The sequence below is a fragment of the Coptis chinensis genome, chromosome 1, assembly GCF_015680905.1.
Source record: "Coptis chinensis isolate HL-2020 chromosome 1, ASM1568090v1, whole genome shotgun sequence".
Taxonomy (NCBI): Eukaryota; Viridiplantae; Streptophyta; class Magnoliopsida; order Ranunculales; family Ranunculaceae; genus Coptis; species Coptis chinensis.
Window position 1 is genome coordinate 19124258 of NC_141456.1, and position 23556 is coordinate 19147813.

The following is a 23556-nucleotide window of genomic DNA, read 5'->3' on the forward strand; positions in this document are numbered from 1 at the left end:
AGTACAAGAGGAGAGAGTGTGTGTTGCAGAAGAGAGATAGTGTGGCAGGAGGAAAAAGAGTGTTGTAAAGAAGGGCAAAAAGATTAAAAAAAACCTGTTAAATTGGTCAAAATTAAAAGACATGGTCATTTGAAACACAACGTGCTTTTATCATGGCCGATTCAGACAATTACCCATATTTATTTTTATAATAGTAGACCATATTTATTTTTGTAATAGTAGAGATAAATATATAGTACTCACATATAGTCACAAGACTCTATAACACGGAGGTGACGGTTTAGTGTGCACGTGCAAAATCAGCTACATTCCTCAATTCCCCATGACAGATCTCATTTCTAGGAACAATAAAACCTCCAAAGTGTTATCTTCAAGTTAAACACAACTATACGACAAGACATCATTCTCGATGAACTTGTACACGTATCCTCAATCCTCACCTTTTCTCAACACCCAAACTTAGTCACTAAACGACAGACCACACTACAAACGGTCAAGATTAACAGACCACTAAAATAATATACACAAACAGCACCACTGGAACGCATGAACTCACTCCTATATAAGTAGTCAGCACGCACTACACTGTTTTCTAGTTCTTCACTTGATCACTTCAAAACATCAATCCTTTTCAAGTGTTTTAAGGTTGGTGATCAAAGTGTAAACTACATTTCATTCATAAACATGTTTAGATTTCGTTTGTGCAGTGAAATGATGAAAACTCAAGTTCCAAAAACAGCTTTAAAGCGTCTCATGCTTTCTATCAATCAAACTAGGTGTGTATTTTTTTTTTCTTTCTCAACTTTATTGGTTTTGTATTAAAATATGATTGTATATGTTGATGGGTTGTTTTTGTTTTTATTAAATAATCTATGATAAGAGAGGATTTGAGGCGTTGTGTTTTATTGCAAAATTTGGAAAATGGCAAAAGATATTATCTTGTTATTATAGTAGGACTGTTGATAGTAGTTATATTGATTATCTTGTAGTGCTTGGTGCTAAGAAAATGTGTTGTTAGCTCTTATAAGAGCTTAAACTTTGGTTATTTTGATTTGAAATTTTGTAAAATCGTTGTTCTTGTTCTGTTTGTTAATGTAATTTGATTGAGTTCCTGGTGGAAATGTTATTTAAAACATTTTTACTAGCAGAAATGTGTAGAATTTGGATTTAGTTTTGAACTCTGTACTTCCGTAGTGTTGTAGTGTTGTAACGCCTGAAAAGTTTCAAATGTTAAGTGTTGACACTTTGGTTGGTGTATAGTAGAATATTATCGAAAAAAAGGAAGAGGTTGCGAGGTTGGTATATAGCAAAATATTTTGGTTGAGTATGAAGTGTGCAAGAGCTTTGATGAATTCGAACTGTGATTTTGCTCAATGGTCCCAGTTGTTAATCATGGACACCAGAAGCAAAATCTGATAAGAAGTTTGCAATTTGTTAGTGATGACACATATTTGCATACTTTACCAAGATACTTCTTAGCAACTCTTTATAGTTTATGTCATACACGGCGTGATTGTTTTTGATTATTTAACCTGTCTTTGCTTTTAAATGCTTTGTTAATTTGCCCAAATTTTATCTTCTTTTTCTGGTATTGATTCAAGAAGGGTTATATGGATCACTTGCTATTTTCTTCTCCTTATGGTTTTTAATTTTGTTTTCTGAGGTTTTCCTTGGTGATGTGCGTCAGATCGTTACAAACTCTATCTTTTGCTACTGTAGAAGCTGAGGCAATATCAGGCTCTCAACCTGCTGAAGTACACAACTTAGGTATGTATAATTTGAGTAGCATTTGCCAGCCATCAGCTGTGTAAAAAAAGTTTATAGGTTTGTCTTCATTATAAACAAGTCTAGTATACTGCATTTATTCGAATTGCTTTGACATAGAATTTTGGTATATTCAGTACAGGGCTGTTGGAAAGGAACTTCTAACTGGAATACGCTTGCGGATCCATTAAATGGGGAACCATTTATCAGAGTGGCTGAAGTAGATGAAACAGGGGTAAAGGTATAGATGTATAACCATCATACCCTGGTTCCTGAGTTTCCTTTCAATCTTGTACTTAAGTGGCTCAGCTAATGGTGTAGCCAACTGGTGCCTCTTTGTATTTTAGCTTGTATCTTATAACTTTTTTGCATGCCTTTTTTTTAGCCATTTGTGGATAGTCTGTCCAAGTGCCCCAAATCTGGTCTTCATAATCCATTTCGATCTCCAGAGAGGTTGGTTCTCTTATTGATGCTTTTTTTATGTACTTCGACTATTATCTTCTTCATTTTGTCACAACCTCCATTACCTTGTTTAAAAAACCGGTAATTTGAGTAGAAGCCACACTCATCATAGTTCAAACCAGGCTTTTCAGCAGCGTCATTTTATCTGTTTAATATGTGACTCATCAGTTTAAATCCGTGCAAGGACTCTCCTGTGATGCAGAGTCACTAAACCACCACTATCTTTTTTTTTCCTCGTAATATACTTATATGCACACACTGTCACAGTATACTACTATCTCGTCTATGTATTCAACCTAATTACTTGAATCATAATTCTCTTTGACCAAATTTTTAACTGTACAATTGCAGTCACTCATTAAATATATGTTTCTCAGATATCTTTTGTATGGAGATATATCTACAAAAGCTGCTCATATGCTCTCTCAGCCCGAGGTAGCATCTACAAGTCCCAGGAAGATAGTTAAAAACATTTTTTATAGAAATTTTTTTATTGTATCACATGTTTTCAGATCCTTAATTTGCAGTTGTTCTCATCTGCTTGATTTTCAGGTATCCAATTTCTTCACGAGGCTAATACAAAGGGTTTCTCCAAAGAGTTATCAGCAGGCCCTTGCTGAGGTATATGTGACCCAGAAGTTTTTTGAGAACTTTTGCGGTGATCAGGTAAAGAAAATGTGCTCAAGTATTGCATCTATATGTGGTGGAAAACATGGATTTTTGAGTTTTGAAAGAACATGAATTTCATTGAGACTTGTTTAGACTTTTATCTCTCCATCTTGGGGAATATGTTTTCACTTCGTCAGTTTGTCTACCTAAATTAAATTATTATGAAACTTACCTATTTTTCAGGTGAACTCTTTTTAGTAGTAATGTATTTTCCACAACATCCATAACTCTCTGATTGATGTGACAGGTCCGTTTCCTAGCCAGATCTTTTGCTGTTCCCGGGAATCATCTTGGGCAACAAAGCCATGGTTTTCGATGGCCATATGGACCAGTAATGCCTAACTCCTTTAATCTCCTGATTTTAACCATACAAACCACTTTATTATTTCGAAGCACATCCATACTATAGATGCTCTTATTGATTTTCTTTAGTATATCTTTCATTGAAAATAAAAATAAAAAAATATATGTTTTATTTAGTTTGTTATATTTGAGAATTTGCAAAAATCACTGCAAGTCATGAAAAACAAAAAACCTATACTGTCATAAAACTTCATTTACAAGTTTGTGTATGTACGCTGAAGTTTTTTGTTTGCGAACTTACAGGTGGTGATTGTGACTCCCTTCAACTTCCCATTGGAAATTCCTGTTCTCCAATTGATGGGTGCGCTTTATATGGGAAACAAACCCCTTCTTAAAGTTGATAGCAAGGTTTGTTGCTAGAAACTAATTATGTGATAATTGTTCATTATTGCCGAAAGGAAAATCAACATATTGTTGGTGTGAACTAACGAATATGTCACACTAGATAGATATTCGTTGAATATATATAGGGGAGGGATAGAGCCACTCCCAAGCCACTCCATCGACTTACAAATTGAATTAAGACCTGATTTTTTTGGATATGATCTTCTCGCAATGTATAATATGCCCACAAATTTTCATCCTATTTGGATATGTCTAACCTTGCAAAAACTAGTGTTCAATTTTGAATGTTTATCCAACAGTCCAGAATTTCATAATAACATTTGATTAGGTGAGCCGAAATTTGGTGGGCATGTTACTCATGGTGGGGAGATCATATCTACAAAATATCAGCCCTTAATTCAATTGGTAGGATGAGATATAGCTTTGTACGTTTTGGGAGTATATATATATATATATTTTTTTCCCGCTAAAATATTCTTTGTATGATTTTAGTTGTAAGGAAAGCTGACAGATCTTCATTTTGTTTTATTTTATTATTTGTTTATTTATACAACCGTTACCATATAGGCAGTTACATGTACTTCTTAGGGTACATGAACAGATCCCTAACAATAAATATCAGTTGGTGGCAATCTAACTATGCATTACTCTTATATTAGGTATTGTCTAAAGTAGCAACATTCTTATAAAAAGAAAGTACCAATGTATCCAACATTTTCAAAATTTTATATGTATATGCTTCCTTGTTCATATGTCAATCACCATCGGTTTGAGAATTGTGGCAGATCCTTTGCAGATCATTTCATTGGTCGTGGAGTCAGAGAGTGATGATTGTTGTTCTGGTCCAGTGTCGTATTTAGAGTTTTTGTTGACAAATGTGAATTATATATTTATCTGCTATATTACTTATTGCATTAGTGTGTTGTAGGTAAGTGTTGTAATGGATCAAATGCTTCGATTGCTGCACCATTGTGGACTGCCGATGGAAGATGTTGACTTCATTAATTCTGATGGAAAGACAATGAACAAATTACTGTTGGAGGTTGCTTTTCTCAGAAGCACTTTTGTCTAATGATCTTGTTTTTGCGGTTATAATTATTATTGCATAAAGTAACAATGTTGTTTTTGTAAGATCTCATAGTATCATTTTGCTACTTGTGTATTTATGGTATGCTGGTATACTTTACTTGCACATTGGTTGCAAGTAATTAGGAAGCATAGAATACAGAATTTATATTTGAGGCATCTGTTAGATGGTATTACTTTCATTGGTAGCTTGATAAATGGGGTTTTTTACCATAATTTGCATAATGCTTGCTATGTGCAGTGATTTTCCATTAAATATTGTGTTTCCTTGTCTATTGGTTGAACAGGCAAAGCCACGAATGACGCTTTTTACTGGTAGCTCACGAGTAGCTGAAAAGTTGGCTTTTGACCTGAAAGGACGTATTAAATTGGAAGACGCTGGTTTTGACTGGAAGATCCTGGGTCCTGATGTTCATGAAGTTTCTCTCTCAATGATGCTTCTAAATATAACTACCGGTTCTATATCATTTTTTTTTTTGAATAATTTGTGATTTTTTATATGACAGGCCGATTACGTTGCGTGGGTTTGTGATCAAGATGCATATGCATGCAGTGGCCAGAAGTGCTCTGCACAATCAATTTTGTTCATGCATGAGGTTCGCTTGTTCATCTTTTTCATATGGCCTGTTTAAGTTATTGAACTCCCAAAAGTATTACCAATTATATTACTGGTTGGGTCAGTTGCTCTGCTCCATATTCTCTTCTTGAAGGCGTCAATTTTTGGCGATTCTTTTAGGGTACCCTTTCTTTTATACAAGTAACTTTTGAGATAAATTGTAAAAAGACTGGTTTGTGTTTCGTTGATCTGTAACCTATATTGATATTATTAACATGCTAATGCAGAATTGGGCTTCAACAGATCTTATTTCTAGAATGAAATCTCTTGCTGAGAGAAGAAAGTTGGAAGACTTAACAATTGGTCCAGTACTTACAGTAAGTGGAGGACTTAGTTTTTGTTTTTACCTCATTGACATGTTCTATAGCTGTAGACGTGATATCGGAGATCACTTACTTTAACAATCAAAAGAGCATACTACCAGTTCGGAAAAGAATACCTATATGACATCATTGTATTATAATATAATAGTAAAACAAATATTATAGGGAGGATATTTTTTAAGATGTCAATTGATATGGTGGCTCTTCCATATAGATAGCATGGCTATGCTAAGCTACTAGAATTTTAACAGCGCGCACATAGGATGAGACGTATATCTTCATTTACGTTTGACACGCAATTTTAAATTGTTTTCTGCTACTCTGTGGGTAAGCACAAGCATTTCTTTTACTTTTATCGTTCAGCTAGTTGTCATTCAGATTTTGGTTTCATTTCTTACATGCAGGTTACAACTGAGGCCATGCTAGAGCACATGAATGCTTTGCTCAAAATACCTGGATCAAAATTGCTTTTTGGGGGTGAAGCTTTAGAAAACCATTCCATTCCAAATATCTATGGTGCCATAAAACCGACAGCTGTTTATGTTCCGCTTGATGAAATTCTGAAGGACAATAATTTTGAGCTTGTCACCAAAGAAATTTTTGGGCCATTTCAGGTGGAAAATTGCAGTTATTGTATTTTACTCTCGTTTCCATAAGGCCAATTGTTTGTAGGAAGTATAAAACACAATCACCCAAACGGTTATTTTTTAAAGGATCGTACATACCCTATGATGGATACTCTCTAGATATGCAGATTTGGATGTGAATACATTTGAAACACACCCTTACAGAGATTTAATCATTTAAGTTAAATTTTCAAATTTTTAGTTGTGATAGCGAGTAGTGTTGATTATTCTGGAGTCTAAATAATAAACTTTCTAATTACGTAATGATCTTTTGTATCAGAAGCCAGAATTGTCCATTACTGACGGTAATTTGGTGTTCCTTTCCAGGTTGTTACTGACTATAAGCAAGATCAACTAGCAAAGGTTTTGGATGCACTTGAGAGGATGCATGCACATTTGACTGCTGCTGTGGTTTCAAATGATCTTCTTTTTCTGCAGGTAAGAACAAAAACTAATATATTACATGTTATTAAAGCATATATTTTCTATTAAGCAAAACAAGAAATAAACGAAGTTTCCACCAGATGCCCTTGAGTTTATTTTTGTTTGTCGTAAGTAGAACAGAGGATATTAGGTGATTAGGATTCCATCTTTCCATGTCTATGAAATCTGGGCCGCAGCAAACTTGAGGAGCCACCTCTTCTTCTTCTTTTTCACAAATCTTTCAACAAGGCCATTATGCGACTCCTCTCAATAGAATGGTTCTGGCATCTAATTATTATATGATGATAACCTTAGTACTTTGTGTAAGGCATAGTTGCCAACTGGCGTCTTGAATTGTACTGGGATTGATCTTGGATGTGTTGCAAGTCTTATACCATGGGAATGCTTCAAGCCAGAGATAATTTGTGGTTCCATAAGTGACTGGGCTGACGTTTCATGTCCAAAGTTCCTCTAGATCAAGGCCCAAAATATCGATATCGATGAATATATTGGTGTACCCAAAAACCGATATATATCGGATATATCCATTTTTTTGGTGACTAGTCCAAACTATTTAAAATATCAAAAATATCGGATATATCGGAAATATATTGGAAATATCGGATTTATATTAAAATGGTAAAAAAGTCAACCGATATATATCATAAATATCGGATATATCAATTATATCTGCGATATAAAGTTTTATATTGGAAATTCCGATATATATCGGGAAAAAAGGGTTCTATATTCAGTGGATATATGTCGGAAATATCGATGTCGGTGTACCAAAATACCGATATATATCAGCGATATTTTGGTCCTTGCTCTAGATATGTCACAACAATGAAATTCCTTGTGCAGGAAGTTATTGGACGATCTGTAAATGGGACCACTTATGCCGGATTGCGAGCACGAACAACAGGAGCTCCACAAAATCATTGGTAAGTAAATTGTCGATATTCCTTACATATCTGTGGGCATTATTGTAAGAACTTAAACAGTTAAACCATTAATAATGAATTTACTTATCACAGGTTTGGACCAGCTGGAGACCCTAGGGGTGCTGGAATTGGGACTCCAGAAGCAATTAAGCTTGTTTGGTCGTGCCATAGAGAAATCATATATGACGTTGGCCCTGTGCCACAACACTGGGAGATCCCACCATCCACCTGAGTCCGTCATTGTAGAGAAAAGATGATTCGTCATATTTTACAATATGTTTGAGCAGCGGCTTATACTGTTGGTCTGGAATGAATTAATTGAGCAAGTTGTTATTTCTTAACAACAGATTTTTTGTTTGGTCAAGTCTCAACCATAGAATAAAGTTGAGGAAGAAGAACATTTTACAATTCTGAAATTTAGATATATATGAGTTGTTCAATGTATAATTTTATCTAATCAGTATTTAGCTGCAAAATAATACAAAGTTGCACTCCTCTGTTTGTTGTTATTTGCTACAAAATGTGCTCTGAAGTTTCCATGCTCTCAGGCCGGGTGAATAAACATATAGCAACAGTCAAAGCAAATATTTTTTTTTTATTGGGTTTTAAACCGCTAATTCTGAATTTTCTTTCCCACTCCCCACTGTTTATACTCTTCAGAATCCATACATTAATTGGAAACTTAATATTATAATCACTTCCATCGGTATTTATAATGGCTATAAATCCACTTAGTTCTATGAGTTGAACGGCTCCTTCACTTGGGAGTTTTAGTACTTGCGCCTTTCCATTGCATACATCGAAGGACACTATTTCTGTATACGAACCGAAGTTCACATACAGGATCCCATCAATAGAAATCCTTTCAAACCAGAACATATCCCAGCCCAAGGAAGTATAGCTGCATCTAATTGAAGTGCCTCTCAATGAATCACTAACACAATATGAATCATTCCAAGAACCACCTATGCTTCTCACGTGAAACACCATAGCATCAGAATTATCATAGAACATGTCTACGAGTTTGTACTCTCTAGTAGAACGAAGGAATACCAAATCGTGCGAAAGACAATGATGTTCACATTGAGGAACTCTAATGCTTTCCTTAGTCATAGGATTCATAATCTGAAGCGCCATTGGATCAGTAAAATCGTTTCTTACCAAAACTAAACCATTACAAGAGGACATGATTGCCAATTGTTCTGTGAACACGTTTAATTCTCTTATCTTCAGCTCCAACCCCTCAAGCTCCATGAATCCCATCACCATAGTAGCATTCACGTGCCACTGATCGTACATGAAAATTATACCAACCTTAGAGTGGAGGGAGTTGGCATAAGTAAAACTCGAATTTAATAGCATGTCTGACCATTCCTGAGACAGATACCTGAATTTGTTATAAAGAACATCCGCTGGGATTCTAGCCAAGATGTTAGCAACCACGTCGTCGTTAGGGCAAGGCGTGATAACCTCCTTTTCCTCTTCGACAGCAACAGCATCGTTCTTTATTCTCCTTTTACAGCCTCTCAACACAGACTTTTTGGAATCATTCTTTTTCTTCTTCTTCTTCTTCACGGTAGCATCGTCTTTTCCTTTTACAGCCTCTCAACACAGACTTTTCAAAACCATTGTTCTTTTTCACGGTAGGCATTGTTGCAATCTGAAACGACGTAATGCCTCTAAATTGGTGATAATAGAAACGGGTCGGTTCTAGGTGGAACCAAACTTGGAATGCGTCTCCAGTTTGGAAAGGGCACAACAATTACCAGATCGCACCTACGTACATTATTTCTGATTTTTCCTCACTTTAGAAAGAAAGAGACGAAAACAGAATTAGAAACCCCAAACAAGTTTGTTTGGCATGACCAGGAAGAGGAGACATCTTCCACATTCTACTGTTGTCCTGAAAACCTGAAAATTGTCAATTTCACTAACTCCTCAATAGTGGGCAGGACCACGACTACTTCAAATCATCTACTGGAGACAATCAAATTCTGGAAAAACTTTTTTCTTCCATCACAATCTCTTTGACTGCCCGTCTCTACTTTACTTAAATGCCAGGATAAAGCATTTATATAGACCATATTTCCGAAATCAGAATCTTTTCATTTTTATTGTCTAAAATCCACCTCAGTGTTTTCTAATAGCATTCTAAAATTATGGCAGGGTTCTGCAATATATCATTTAAGTTGAACGAGTCATTTAGCCAATGAAAAGCATGGTTTTTAAACTCCAAACTCTCTTATTCATGTTGTGTTTTAGATATATGTACACTAAACTCAAACAGAAAGCCTAATTTTACCCCAGTACTGCTCTTTTACTATGCTAAACGAGAATGGAGGTAATTCACTAAAGATCTAAAGTGAGTATCAGTTGTCTGCAACTTTTGGGCCCCTGTATAACGCTCCAACTACTGAGAAATTCTCAGGTTTCTCCTGCTCTTCAAGCCATGCATACTTCTCCCCTTCATTCGAATCCACTGGCATAGGTGCTGGGTCACCTGTACATACAAGGGGATTAGTCAAACGTAAGGATGTTAATTGATTTATCTAGGTTTTGGTAATTAGCCGTTCATCATCAAGCGATGACATGACTTCACAAAAATGGAGTACTGACCTCCTATAAAATTGAGAAACATCAATGAATCAGAGAACTAATATGGCATGTACAACATATGCGATGTTACATACAAAATAAAGTACTAGAACAAGCGTATGCATTATTGGTCTAGGTATGCATTATCCTTGTAACGAGGTTGGTAAGGTTCATTACGTTGCTTTTGATATTTTAATAAACTGGTAGGGGTCTGGCTAGCCCCCCTCCCCACTGGAGGCTTTTGCAAAAAAAAAAAAAGGTACTAGAACAAGCGTGGAACAAGCTGGAAGTGTTTCCCAGTTCAGATTTACTCCCGAGGAAATCCAGAATGCAACTGTCCAAAAGAACTTAAACCATTAATAGTGAATGTATCTACTGAGATTTGTAAGATCTAATCTACAAAACAAATACCAATATGGATGCATGTTTTCACCACATTATTGATGAGAGTTGCTTTGGACAGCTGGGCACCAGAATTTCAGGAAAGCATATCCATGCTCGTCCTTCCCTTTATTGAAGTTCTACTTGATGCCATATATTATAGGCACCAGAAAAATGTGCCAATTTTAGCTATACGTGAGTCACCTAGCAAAGCATAAGCACAGATAAAGGCAAAATATGTTACCTAAGAGACTGGAACAGGGAACACCTTGGTAATACATACAATGCCGACCTGCAGGATCAGAGTAAGGTGGGCCCAACACATCCAGCACGGCACAAGAGGTCAATGCTGTAAAACAATGCATGTTGCCTCCGGCAGCTGGATAGAGTATAGAAGTGTTGCATGGAGCAGTAAAGACAGAGTCGGTATTAACCTTGGCCAACCGGGTCCCTTGAGGTTGGACAGAAGGCACTGACAAAAAGAAGATGCAGACATTTGTCAATTTTCTATACTAAAGTAGGAAGAAATAAAAAGGATCCAAGGAAGTTGAAATCTAAGTCGGAAAGACGTGATTAAATAACTACATTTAGGAAAAGAGAAAGGGTGTCAAGTAGTAAAATATCAATGACGGCCCTAACTCCTAAGCTAAGATAAATGACATTTGCAAAGGTCCTTCTAGGTCTTGCATCTGTTTTTAGTAGATACACTGTGAGGTGGTCTGCAAGACCCCTTTCTGATGAGAGAAAAGTGGGAGCTTGAACACACAGCGCCTTAACCATTTAGAACAGAAAGTGTTTGCCAGAACATTATCACCCAGACATGGCCGGGTAAGAATTGGATACCTAAAAAATTTCAGTCGTTCAAAGAAGATGATATTGAGTTAGATATGTCTACCAATGGATCCATCCAACTAATGCAGGCATATTGCACAGCAGAAGTTTAGTACACCAAAGCAGAATTTCCTCAAGCAAAGCAGGTATGATTGTTCATGTTGACACTTGACAGTTTATCCCAAAGCACTCCTAACTTGGGGAAGTTGCAAGATAGTTCAATCAATATCACCAAATAGAGGGAACATTATAAGAAATAAGAACTTACACTGGGAGTGGTTTGTATTCTCCTTTGAGTGGTGGGGTGCATCAGTTTCCCAGTCATATGACTTAATGTGCATTGAACCGAAGAGAAGCTTACTGAACACAGTCATGCCCGGATGGTTGTGCAGTGGAATGACCCCAGATGGTGGCAGGCAGAAGATTCCAATCTGCAAGGGTGCAAGTAAAAATTCATGGAAGACAGTAAATGAAACAGTTCACTGTAAGCTTCATGGAAGACGGTAAATGAAACAGTTCACTGTAAGCACCCATAGAAGCTGATATACCGAGAACTTGTGGCATTCATAGACATGTAAGTATATTATTGGAGGAGCTCCTTCTTTCTCAAACTTTCTGAAATATGGCATGTCCTCTGTCAGTCCAACATCTGCCGGTTTCATGTTATCTGCAGAAAACAGGTCACACAGTAAGTATCAAACACCTGCAAACACATAAGGAAGGGGAAATAAAAGAAATGAGCTCTCATAAATTGCTTGCAATAAATCACTACAATTAGCATGTGTTTTGAGCAAGTAGTGGTTATGCCAGGCATGACACACTCAACAATCTCGATACCTTTTGATCCTTCAGTATCTGTGGAATAGGATAGCATAGTGATCAAAGGACTCTATCCTATGGGATGCGCTGGAATCTCATTTTGATTTGCCTTTGTATAGCATATTAGCATTACAGCCTTAAGTCTATAAATTAGACTCATCAAATCAAGATGGATATAGAAAGAAATGTATCTCAGCTATGTTTGCTGTCAACTCACATAATGCGAGCGCTTCTGGACACGGTACAAAAAGAAAGGAATAACGAGTTAACAACGGGTGATAAGTCACTCCATGACTCCAAAGGCATCATTATATTTTTAAGAAAACTGAAAAAACAAACAAAAGGAAAATAAATCAGTGGGTGTAAAGATTGTGGGCTGACAAAGAGACGTATGTGTCAAGAATACCTTAAATAGATGCTTGTGAGGGGAAATGCATCACAAAATATATGCACAGGTAATTAAGTATAGGTAGTTGTACACAATGTCCAGTCATCATTGATAGTTTCAATACAGCATCCGAGGAGGATGACTAATGCCGTCATCTTAGCCTACCATTTCAGAAGCTAGTCTACCTCAGACGTGAAGGTCGTTTATTTGATGCACCACAGCACCACTTCTTCTTTTTTTTGAAATATTATACTCATAATTTGAGCACATTGATAGGAAATCCAATTCAGATTTTATATTCAATAAACAAATTCAAGTACATGTAAGCACGTGTTTACGTCTATGTACGACAAAACATATAGATTCCAAACGGCAGGTAATCACATACATTGCATGCCCTAAATCCAAGGAATGGAACTATGAACCATGAAACCGAATTTCACATCGTACCAATCGAAAGTTCATGAAACAGATGTTACCTAAAATGAATATCGAGTCCTAAAAGAACCCCTCTATCATACACGTGGGTGGACATTCTATACGAGGTATAAAGCTGTCGGATACGGTATACATTGATCCTAATGTCACCTGACAACACCTTACCTCGATTGGACGAGCATTCATGCACGTCATAGGCTTTCTACATATCATATCCTTTCTAGATCTAGAAGATAACAAAGACATCATCAATTTTGAGTAATTCGTATTGAATAATTCGATTTACTCTGTCCCTTTCTTTGTTAAGTTTTCAATCAACTCATAGCTGGAGCATTGATTTAACAATGCCAAATAAGAAATATAATGTTCTTAAATCACATTCAATCTATTCCAATTTCCAACTTCATCATATATGAAGGAGTACAATCGATCCATCAAAACTCCCCCAATTCAAGATCTAATTCCAATCCTAAACCAGAAAACAAAAAAAGACAAGAAATATCTCAATTTCTTCCGATGCATGCAATGTCATTTCGATCACAAGAACAGTAATACTTAGAAACAAACAGCATTTTATAGGAACAAGTTTTATTCAAAAGAATATGCATGTTCTTCACATGCATCAGTATAGACTTAAATCGAAATCAAACAAGCCAATTCTCCAAAAGATTAAACATACATGCAACCACACCATCCATTCAGAACATCAATATTGCATGAGATAAAGAATCATAGAACAACAACAAGAAGCTAGGCAAAAATGACATATACCAAGAACTGAACGAAGCCTTTCAACATCTTGAGGAGAAGGAACAACTCCAGCTTCACCAGTAGCAAAGACTTCATTGCAAGTCTCATAAAGTTGTTGAACCATTGATTTCTTTGAACGTTTTCGATTCTTCTCCGACTTGTTTTCATTCGAACCTTCTCCTCTAAAGCCCGAATCCATCTTCATGCAGACTATACCTTTGAAGCCAAACACAAGAAAAAATAAAACCAATAAAAATGGCAACACTAAAAAAAAAGCAAAATTAAGAAAAAAAATGGCATTAGCTAAAACAAAATTTAGAAATGTGTTGGAATCAAAGCATTCATTAAACATGACCATTACAGGTAAAGGTAGATATGTTGGATTAAAAAAAGAAAGAAAGAAAAGGACAGACAGACACACACATATATATATATATATAGAAAGAAGAAAAGAGAGAACAAGGACTACATACTCTAACGTACTTTGTTTATTAGTTTTAGTGTTGTTGGCCGGGTCGAAAACTGGAAAGGGAAACAAGGATGTGAAAGATATGGTTCCCTGTTGAAGGTGACGAAAGATGAGTGTTTAGAAGAAGAAATAGTAATATTATTAATTTTTTAGAAACCATGGGCACACTAAAACCTTTCCAATGGGCTGCTTAAGAAACTGTTTAACAGGTGGAATGTGGGAGTTTCTTTCTATAATCTATCCATTCAAACGTGAAACGTATGTATTTTGACTTTACCATAATACACAGTCCATACTTGTTATACTAGAAACCACTTGTTTTCTTTGATGAACCTAGGATTAAATCATGGAATGAATTTAATATAAATATTATATTTCGAATTTTCATATCCCCATAAGAGCGACTTCTGTTTTGTAATAATTTATGTATTGGTGAAATCCGACCAAGATACGATCGTGTTCAAGTGTTCAACAACAAAAACAAAAAGAATGAATTGGTTGAATGGGAAATAATAAGGCTCTATTGGTACATGAAATCGTGAGAATATGAAATCACTTCGAAGATATCTCCCTGGTAACTCTTTTGTCCAATCTTTGCCTTGTAGCCTTGTAGGCTTGTTAGCTTGTAAACAACATTTGCCATACTACTTGATTTGGCATCCCGACTTTTTACGTACACCATAGTTCGGAATTTCGAAATTTTTTAAATTTCGACAAATCTAAAAACCGAAATTTATTAAATTTTGACTCCTATTATATTCAGAATTTCAACTGATTTCAAAATTTTAAATATTTCGACTTTATATTTGGAATTTTATTTTTTTTTAAACTGAAATTTCAGACGGAATTCCAAAATTTCGTTCGGAATCACGAACTATGACGTACACGCTCTATGCCCTTGTCTTCAAGACTTCAACCCTTTGTTTTTGCTTCTTCGTAAATAATGAAGATTTTTCTTATAAAATCTCATAACATATATGTCATTTTACATCACTCGTCACACACAAATCAAATTTTGAGGAGGGGGATATGTCTAAAGTCCAGGAACACTCTAGCTATTATTCTATAACATATGCTCTGGTCTTCCATTTTTTTTCTTGGAAATTCAATTTGTAATTTCCAAAATTAGAAGCTCGAAGGAAATAATGACATAAGAAAAGAAATTAGTAGATTGTGTTTGATTGTTGAAAAAAAAACATGCATGGTAGAGCATCAAAACCATACCATTTTATCAGTTAGTTTGTGAATAAGATGAATCTTAGCGGTACCATTGCTCAATCACTATTCACTCGTGCGTTCTCGGGCCTCCATTCCAACCAAGTCTTAAGTAAGGCCCGTATAAAGCCTATGTTCCCTAAGGTCGTCACAAGATACTAGATAGTAGGAGACAGAATTATACGGGGTAATGGGGCAAATCTCTTCATATGCGGATCATAAATAAATTAAGTAAATAGATACAACTACAACCAATACAATCTTCTAATCCAAGTGAAGAAAGATAAATAAGATTAAGGATTACAGAGCCCAATTCAAATAGGCTACCCTTTGAAGTTTGAATGAAGAAAACACTCAATTGCTGTTTTACACTAGCCATTTAGCCCGGCCCATGGCCGGACTTGCTACATGGATAGTTAAAGACTCAAAAGTCAATGTCCACTTAAATACATATTGATAACTAATCATTTAAAAGCTTCACAGACCCGAGCCAAACTTCTCTCAGTGCTAGGACAAATTACACAATAGAATAGCATCCAAGTGAGGAAAAATAAAATCCAAACACATTGGCTTCAATCCAGATTGTGATGAACTAATTCTATATGTTACAAAATCATCTAGTCAACTCAATTAATCTAATTTAACGTTACCCGGTTAAACCCATCTTTAAAATGCTCATTAAAATTTGTTAATAAGTGCACTTTCTCAATATACTTCAATATAGCACAAAACCTATACTTCAATTATCCAATATACCCAATTTAAATCGAAAACAACAATACCCAAAATGCATTACAGTAAAAACTTCAATACCCAATAAATAAAAATAAGCATATAAATCTAATAATTAAAAGGGTGTACTTGGTTAATGACCACCATGTTCTAGCTTGGGCATGTGCAAGATGATGATGACAACATTCTTTAGGAAGAGCAACCAAGAGAAAATCATCCCACCGAAACAAACATGTAAAATAGATTCCTAAAAAAAATGTTTCATTGGTTTCTTCACCACATCTTCTTTGATAATAGCTTCGCAAACAACAGACTTGCCTCGACCTTCAAGCCAGTTGACAATCAATTCCCGTGCAGAATGTGCACTTAAAATCTGCTTAATAGTGACATGAGTTTGATTATGCGAAGACTTAGGCCTTGTTGTTACATCAGTTGGTGGGGACGGAGTATCAAGGATTCAAGCTCGTCAGGTACTTTTGGAGTTGCTTCTTTAAGATGGAAGGCTTTGAACTGTTCTGATGGTACAGGTGTTGCTTCAGCTCCATCTGTTTTATTATGCGACAACATCAATTGATGGTAGCTGAGAATAAAGTTCTTACAGTATTTCCTGAGTTGCTTTTTTTAAGCTAAACTGCTTTCAGCTCTTGAGATATATAGCACAGACATCGTTTCAGCTCCATCTGTTTAATTCTGTAGAGATGCAAGGGAGTTTAATAGAAATTCATCTATCTTCTTAAGTTTGGATTCAATATTTGTCTTTCTTACTTTGCTTTGAATCTTTGAGTGTTCAAAAGCTCCATGTGAAGAAATAGGTTTCCGAGGAATGCTTGTTGCGATGCTTTCAGCTCCCAATTGAACAACTCTTTGATTTGAATCTTCAGAAAATGCAGCACTTTAACATCAAGAAAAAGGCTTTCAAAATAAGATCAACAGATAATCATACAACTACTATAAGTTACTTTTATTTATGGGCCATTTATTTTCCTTTTTGTTCTTGTTATAAAATCTAAAGTTTGTCTGGGGTTTAACTTGTAACCTTATGGTTCGACAAAGACCATGCTGCGCAATTATGATCAAGTAAACATTTAGGTTTCTCTACCCAAACTTGAAGCATAAGCAATATTTTGAATGACATAAAAAATGCATAGCAAATGGGAAGGAATCACTACGTACATATAAGATATACCACTATTTTCCATGAAGCACTTAACATCTTCATTTGTGGAAGCCAAGTCCAAAAGCAATTGTCCCATCCGCACTTCATCCCGTTTGGGTTGATCAAATAGAACCAATCCAATAGAACTCTTAAGAAAGCATAAATTTCCATGTTTACAGAAAATTCAAAGTTGAATTAATCCCTGGAAACCTACACATAGAGTGTTCTCCAATCTGCTCTTTATATAACCAGCATGCTAGTCTATTACCTTGATAACTATTTCGACAAACCGAAAAAATTCTTGTTGGTACCTATAATTGTATAATCATTATTCTTGGAAGACACTATGGCTTCCAAGAGTGCAAAGACTTCAAAAAAATTCATAGTCATTGGAATAAGTTCTTCCTATAGCTGTTATTATAGTACTTGACACATGTTACTTTCCTTAATAATCAAACAAAGTAGTCACTACTGCTTCCAGTCAATCACGTTACCTCTTGAGCCATACAATCATTCACGTACACTAATGGACTTAATAGTACAAACCCCAAAAAAATTGGACTTAATGGTACAAACCCCATACAATCATTCAAGTCCAAAGATAATTAGAATAGTTCTATGAGAGTAAAAATACAATACTCATAAACTCATCAATCTATCCATGAACCCAATAAAACCATCAGTTCAAAATAAAACATTAAATATCAAGTATGAATCTACACCACATATCAATATATTAATCATCCATCCTTCGGAATAAACATAGAAAAATCAGTAAAGAAAATAAGGCTCAGTAAAAAATGAAAATAAGGTCTATGTTTGAGCATACTTTTTCAATCCTATGAGTCTATGACTCAAGTCATTAGGTCAAGCTCAAAAGTAGAAAACATTGGTATGTTAAGTGGAGTCACCTCATTATCTTGCAGCTGCTTACACTTTTCTAAGGTTATAGTAACTTGTATTTCTTATCACTGAAGACGGTTAGATCAGATGTATTAATTAGTAGCTGAGTAAGTACTAATCAACTAAATTAGCAATCATCTATGTTATGTTTTTTCATTTAATCCCTTAGACAAATCCTATATCCATCTCTCCAAAATTAATTTTTTCCAAAAAATTAACTAGAAGAAAAAACTTAATTACTATGGAAAGGAAAAAGTCGACTCACCATTTGTTGGAAAGTAGTTTGTCCCTGATCCTTATTCTCAACTGCCGCATTGAATGGTATTGCAACTTGGTTTCAGAAACCTAGAAAGGAAAGGGAAACAGTTGAATGAAAGTAAACTTTATGCTCATTTTGTTATTGAGCCTACACCTAAATGAAAGCGAGACCAAGAGATACTCAAACATATTCATTAGTCATTTTGAATGGGTGGTTCCGATTAAACTGTGACATTGTTTCCAGGTTATATACCATACCTACACCGGGGTAAGTGCTCATTACAGTAGTGTACATATAAGATACGACAACCAATCATAAACAGACACCTAGAAAAGATGGTACTTAAAATACCTAAGAGGCTAAGAATCACATGGATTACAATGTTACTATGTTAGAGCGTTAGGCCAAGGAGAACACCTAATTTAAACCTACAATGAACATTTTATGATGAAATCAACAGAAAAGATGTTTACCTGGCAAAATTGGCACCTGGAGAACATAAGGCTGAAGGTGTGGGTGTCGGAGCAAATCTGCAGCCTGGAAAAACAGAAGATAAGTCTTGTAAGTTACAAATGAATAATTGATAGATACAACAAACATGAAAATAAAGTCTGAGCCATATGCAAGTCTACGTCCAAGCTCCACATGGACGGAATCTTCGCATTTGACTCAAAGGTCTAAAGGAGTCAACCCCAGGAACATCATTCAAAATTTCACCATGATATAATCATTTTCATAACATTCTCTTGGACAATTACGACAATATGAAAGTTTTAAGATCAAACTTCTAAGAAAAATCCAACTGCATGCATTCATGTTATCCTTGAGGATCTCTTTGACGCATCAAGTCCATACTATCTCAAGAATGTTACTACATTGACCACTACCCCATTTCGATCATCTGACTTGCGAATGGTGCCAGTGACTGAAAATAAAGAGAAAAGCATGTACACTGGGTCTAAGTTCTGGATTTTTCCGCAACATGCTCTTTATAAGCCCTCTCCTGAACACAGACACTACTTAGAGATGAGAAAGACTGTCAAATTAACTTATCAAAACCTTCATGATTCTATGCTCGTTCACATCCATTGTGAACTTGACCAACATGAGATACACTATATTGCAATCCAGACAGCTCCTTAAATCACAGAACGTATTACGTGATTGGTGAGCATGTACTCGACATGCATTCTTTTAAGAGTTAAGAAAATGGACTCACAATGCTCCAGAATATAATGTAGGAAGTGGCGCCACTATAGACTTGTTTATTTTGTTGATAAGCCCTTGCATGTCCTGTACAGAGAGGAAACTGTAAGTGCAATTTCTTGTATCACAGAAGTTGTATATCCCAAGTCAACGTGTTTTAAACACTAATAATCAGATCATTTATCATACTATTCAATGTAGATTGTTAAAGAGTAGACCATACACAGTAAATGACAGAGGACACCATATGAAGTTCTACATAAATGATGCCAATAAAAAAAAAAAACATTTTGCCTTTAAAACTACTCAATTGAAATTATTTGAGCTCAAAGAAAACAGCTTGTTGGGAGGTGCTAAGATTCAATATACAAATATAGGATCTAAGCACCTTTTAAGTGACATGAAAATACTACAGAAGTGATAATAACAATAAACAGCATTCCCAACATTCAATGGATACCGTAGTTACATCAGTTGAGAAAAAGGTTAGAGGAAGGAACCAATAGTCTCATATTAGGCTAGATTAAAAAGAAATACAGCTCATCAAAATATGTGCAGTATAAGATGGAATTATAAGTGAGTACTTCTTAATTGATGGGCAGTTTATTTATCTTTAAAATGTTTATGGAATTATACGTGTCATACACGCTCTTTTATCCTCTCTAGTTTCATGTTAGTATGTTACCGATTTACTCCGACCTAGAGGCGCATGAATAACCTTTCCTGTGAGCTATGTGTCTCTAACATATTTTGGACATTGACGATAACACATCATCGTTTAAACAGCCAAGATGGTGTGTTTGTAACTTGTAAGACTGATCATTAGTTTTTCTTCCCCACAAATTATCCGAGGCCGATAATTTTCGTGTCGGAATGACATCCAAGTATTGTCCATATCTAATATATGTATCTCCAATGATATCAACAGTTTTTACAATTGCCTAATGTAGTTTTAAACTGATTTGTTATATAAATTCAAATCCTTATATAGGACATGCCAACAGCACCGACAGAGCATGATACATTATTTTATTCATTTTCGACTGATTTGAAAACAGGGTAGTTTTCTAGATTCAAATGGTCTTCCATAGATCATGCATTCATGCATAGTAAAAGTATTCTTTTAGGGGGGTCACACTTTGTTGATTCACTTTTCAGACAATGCGCTCCCAATAGCTGATATAAGCATATAACTGATTATTTTCATCATTTAGCTTCTTGTTAATGTTCCCTTTTAAGTAATTTTTTTTTCATTTCCAAAGTAGGTCTGTTACACTCATAAGCAAGAGGATGATTGAAACAAATGTAAGTAGTAAAAAAGGGTAGATGCGTCAACAGATTATAGCATCTCGAAGTTCTCAAGCTAAAAGGATGGGACAAAAAAGAACAAAATCTACAAAGGGTTATAGAAGGATTGGCTAATAGTTTTTCGTACCTTTTCAATACAAATGAAAATCTCCATTCATTTTATGCTCATCATGAGGAGGTAAGAAGTAATTACGGTCTTGATTCCTTCTCCCCGTTCAGCTGCATCTACTGCTATGGAAATGGCTGATGCCTTGAGTCTACTACCAGCCTTCCGTCCTCGGCTTCTCAGCTTCTGTCATGTCACCTAATCCTTTCATTCCACCGATGTCTCCGTCAGCCAGTGGCATTTCACACTCATCCATGGTGTGGCCACAACCAAATGTTCCTACCTTGCATCTTCCTGGAAGCAATCTCCAGTCTAGTCGTCTCAGATCATACCTTAATGCAAGAGATGGCGGAATTTTAAGCACAACAGCAACATCAACATCAGCAGCTCCTCAATCAATTATCATGTTTCTCTCAACCACGGCTAATTCCTACATCTGGCAACCGCCCCATTCGTACAAAATCTCTAGCACCATCAAATTTGGAAGACATCTTCAGTGCAGAGATGTTATTTATGAGAGTAAGTTATGTTGGAAATGTGAATGAATTTGTGTCCTCATGGGTTTGAACCCATGACCTTTTGTATCTACTACACTCTAATGTGGGGGGCTTTAGTCCCACATTGGTTACTAAACTTAAGACTCTTAAGTTTATATTGGTTGTGTCCTTATGGAGGGATAGTGTAGAGAGATATAAGGACGTAAGGGCCTCCTTGGTTTGGGGCTCTCGGAGGTGGGAGCTCCAAAACCTTAGTGTGTGTTCAATCTTAAGGTTTGTCAACAAAAACAAAAACGATTATTGAGATGACCCTAGAAGATCTGATCCTCAACCTTCGGATCGAGGAGGATAACAGGCATAAATGAAGGCTAAGGCTAAAGACAAGGCACAAGCAAATGTAGTAGTTCAGGATGGTAACTTTTCTGCTGAGGTTAACTTTGTTCATGGGTAACTCATCTGCTTCTAGAGTTGAAGGAAAAGGGACTGTTAATTTGAAGTTCACTGCTTAATTTGATGTTCTTTATGTTCCTCGATATTAGGAAAAATCTGGTTTCTGGTTCCCTTTTAAGTAAGAAGGGGTTCAAACTTGTCTTTGAGTCGAACAAATTTGTTCGACTAAGGGGGAACCTTTGTGGGTAAAGGTTATTTAGATGAAGGCTTGTTTAAGCTCAATGTAACTTGATTTTGAATTTAATAAAGCATCTACTTCTTCTTATATGGTTTGATCAAAGACTTGGACACGTTAATAATGTTTCAATTAAAAACCTGCATCTAGGTAACATATCCAACCTATTTCTGAAAATAAGAGATGTGAAGTATGTGTAGAATCTAAATATGCTGGGAAACCTTTCAAAAAGGTAGAAAGAAACACTGAGTTGTTGGCATTGATTCACACCGACTTATGTGATCTTAAAGGTTACATGACTAGAGGAGGTAATAAATATTTTGTTACATTCATTGATGATGCTTCACGTTTCTGTCATATTTATCTTCTTAAGAGTAAGGATGATAGCTTAGCTAAATTTATTTCCTTTAAAACTGAAGTTGAGAACCAGTTAGACAAGAAAATAAAAATAGTTAGGTCTGATAGAGGAGGTGAATATTCTGGTCCTTTCAATAAATTTTGTGAAAATAATGGTATTGTACATGAGACCACTCCAGCCTTATGCTCCCCAATCCAATGGGATAGCAGAGAGGAAAAATAGGACTCTCAAAGATATGATCAATTCAATGATCAATAGCTTTTCTATGAACCTATGGGGGAGGCTTTGCTAACGGCCCTGTTATATTCTCGAATAAGATACCTTTTAAAGACAAGATAAAACTCCATATGAGATGTGGAAAAATAGGACACCGACTTATAGATTCTTTAAAGTGTGGGGTGTTTGGCTAAGGTATCTATACCAACACCCAAGAGGACTAAACTTGGCCCTAAACCTGTGATTGTGTCTTTATTGGGTATGCATTAATAGCAAAGGCCTCTGTGTTTTAGTTTTCAAATCTAAAAATAGATTTGTTGATGATAATACCATTATTGAGTCTAGGGATGTGTCTTTTTGAGGATAAATTCCCATTTATTGAGAGATCGGGAGGGGACTCCGAAGTTCTTCTACACTTGCTCCTAGAGAGTTCGAGAAGATTCTTATCACTGAAATTGAACTCGGGGAGGAGCAAGAGACCTAGGACTAACACCTCTTTTGGACCTGATTTCCTTACTTTCTTGGTAGAGGATGATCCTCGCACCTATTTAGAGGCAATGTCATCTTCTTCGATGCCATTTTTGGAGGGAGGCCATTCTAAGTGAATATGAGTCCATAATAACCAATAACACTTGGGAGTTGGTTGAGTTGCCCCCCGGTTGTAAAACTATTGGGAATAAATG

At 35.8% G+C, this 23556-nt stretch overlaps 3 protein-coding genes across 11 annotated transcripts; 1 reads left to right on the forward strand and 2 right to left on the reverse strand.

Annotated features, from left to right (window-relative positions):
* Positions 1 to 581: 581 nt before the first annotated feature.
* On the forward strand, positions 582 to 8118 carry ALDH12A1 (aldehyde dehydrogenase 12A1). Of its 2 annotated transcripts, none has more exons than XM_086594769.1 (16): positions 582 to 776; positions 1664 to 1767; positions 1902 to 2005; positions 2150 to 2217; positions 2604 to 2661; positions 2779 to 2892; positions 3143 to 3226; positions 3502 to 3606; positions 4532 to 4645; positions 4977 to 5108; positions 5196 to 5285; positions 5533 to 5622; positions 6033 to 6242; positions 6582 to 6692; positions 7542 to 7621; positions 7715 to 8118. In XM_086594769.1, exons 1-16 carry the CDS (start codon positions 685 to 687, stop codon positions 7851 to 7853), a joined length of 1695 nt encoding a protein of 564 aa, XP_086450895.1. In that variant the 5' UTR covers positions 582 to 684; the 3' UTR covers positions 7854 to 8118. The 2 variants fall into 2 exon arrangements, with proteins under 2 accessions (XP_086450895.1, XP_086450896.1); XM_086594770.1 differs by having other exon boundaries at positions 583 to 776; positions 1688 to 1767.
* A 1704-nt stretch (positions 8119 to 9822) lies between these two features.
* On the reverse strand, positions 9823 to 14526 carry LOC147522696 (plant cysteine oxidase 2-like). 5 transcript variants are annotated; one of them, XM_086594783.1, is made up of 6 exons: positions 14307 to 14526; positions 13845 to 14039; positions 11977 to 12095; positions 11697 to 11859; positions 10842 to 11069; positions 9823 to 10121 (listed from the first exon to the last, which is right to left on the reverse strand). In XM_086594783.1, the coding sequence occupies exons 2-6, from the start codon at positions 14026 to 14028 to the stop codon at positions 9991 to 9993; spliced, it is 825 nt and encodes a 274-aa protein (XP_086450909.1). In that variant the 5' UTR covers positions 14029 to 14039; positions 14307 to 14526; the 3' UTR covers positions 9823 to 9990. The 5 variants fall into 5 exon arrangements, with proteins under 5 accessions (XP_086450909.1, XP_086450916.1, XP_086450919.1 ...); XM_086594790.1 differs by having other exon boundaries at positions 14297 to 14425; XM_086594793.1 differs by lacking the exon at positions 14307 to 14526 and adding an exon at positions 14185 to 14234.
* Positions 14527 to 16299: 1773 nt separating this feature from the next.
* LOC147522697 (uncharacterized) lies at positions 16300 to 21518 on the reverse strand. 4 transcript variants are annotated; one of them, XR_015214110.1, is made up of 7 exons: positions 21199 to 21518; positions 19777 to 19850; positions 19031 to 19094; positions 18564 to 18643; positions 17005 to 17131; positions 16839 to 16929; positions 16300 to 16749 (listed from the first exon to the last, which is right to left on the reverse strand). XR_015214110.1 is itself a non-coding variant. In XM_086594799.1 (6 exons), the coding sequence occupies exons 1-6, from the start codon at positions 21223 to 21225 to the stop codon at positions 16924 to 16926; spliced, it is 378 nt and encodes a 125-aa protein (XP_086450925.1). In that variant the 5' UTR covers positions 21226 to 21518; the 3' UTR covers positions 16300 to 16923. The 4 variants fall into 4 exon arrangements, 2 of the variants coding, with proteins under 2 accessions (XP_086450925.1, XP_086450930.1); XR_015214119.1 differs by adding an exon at positions 17413 to 17543 and having other exon boundaries at positions 16300 to 16929; XM_086594799.1 differs by having other exon boundaries at positions 16300 to 16929.
* Between the last annotated feature and the right edge of the window lie 2038 nt (positions 21519 to 23556).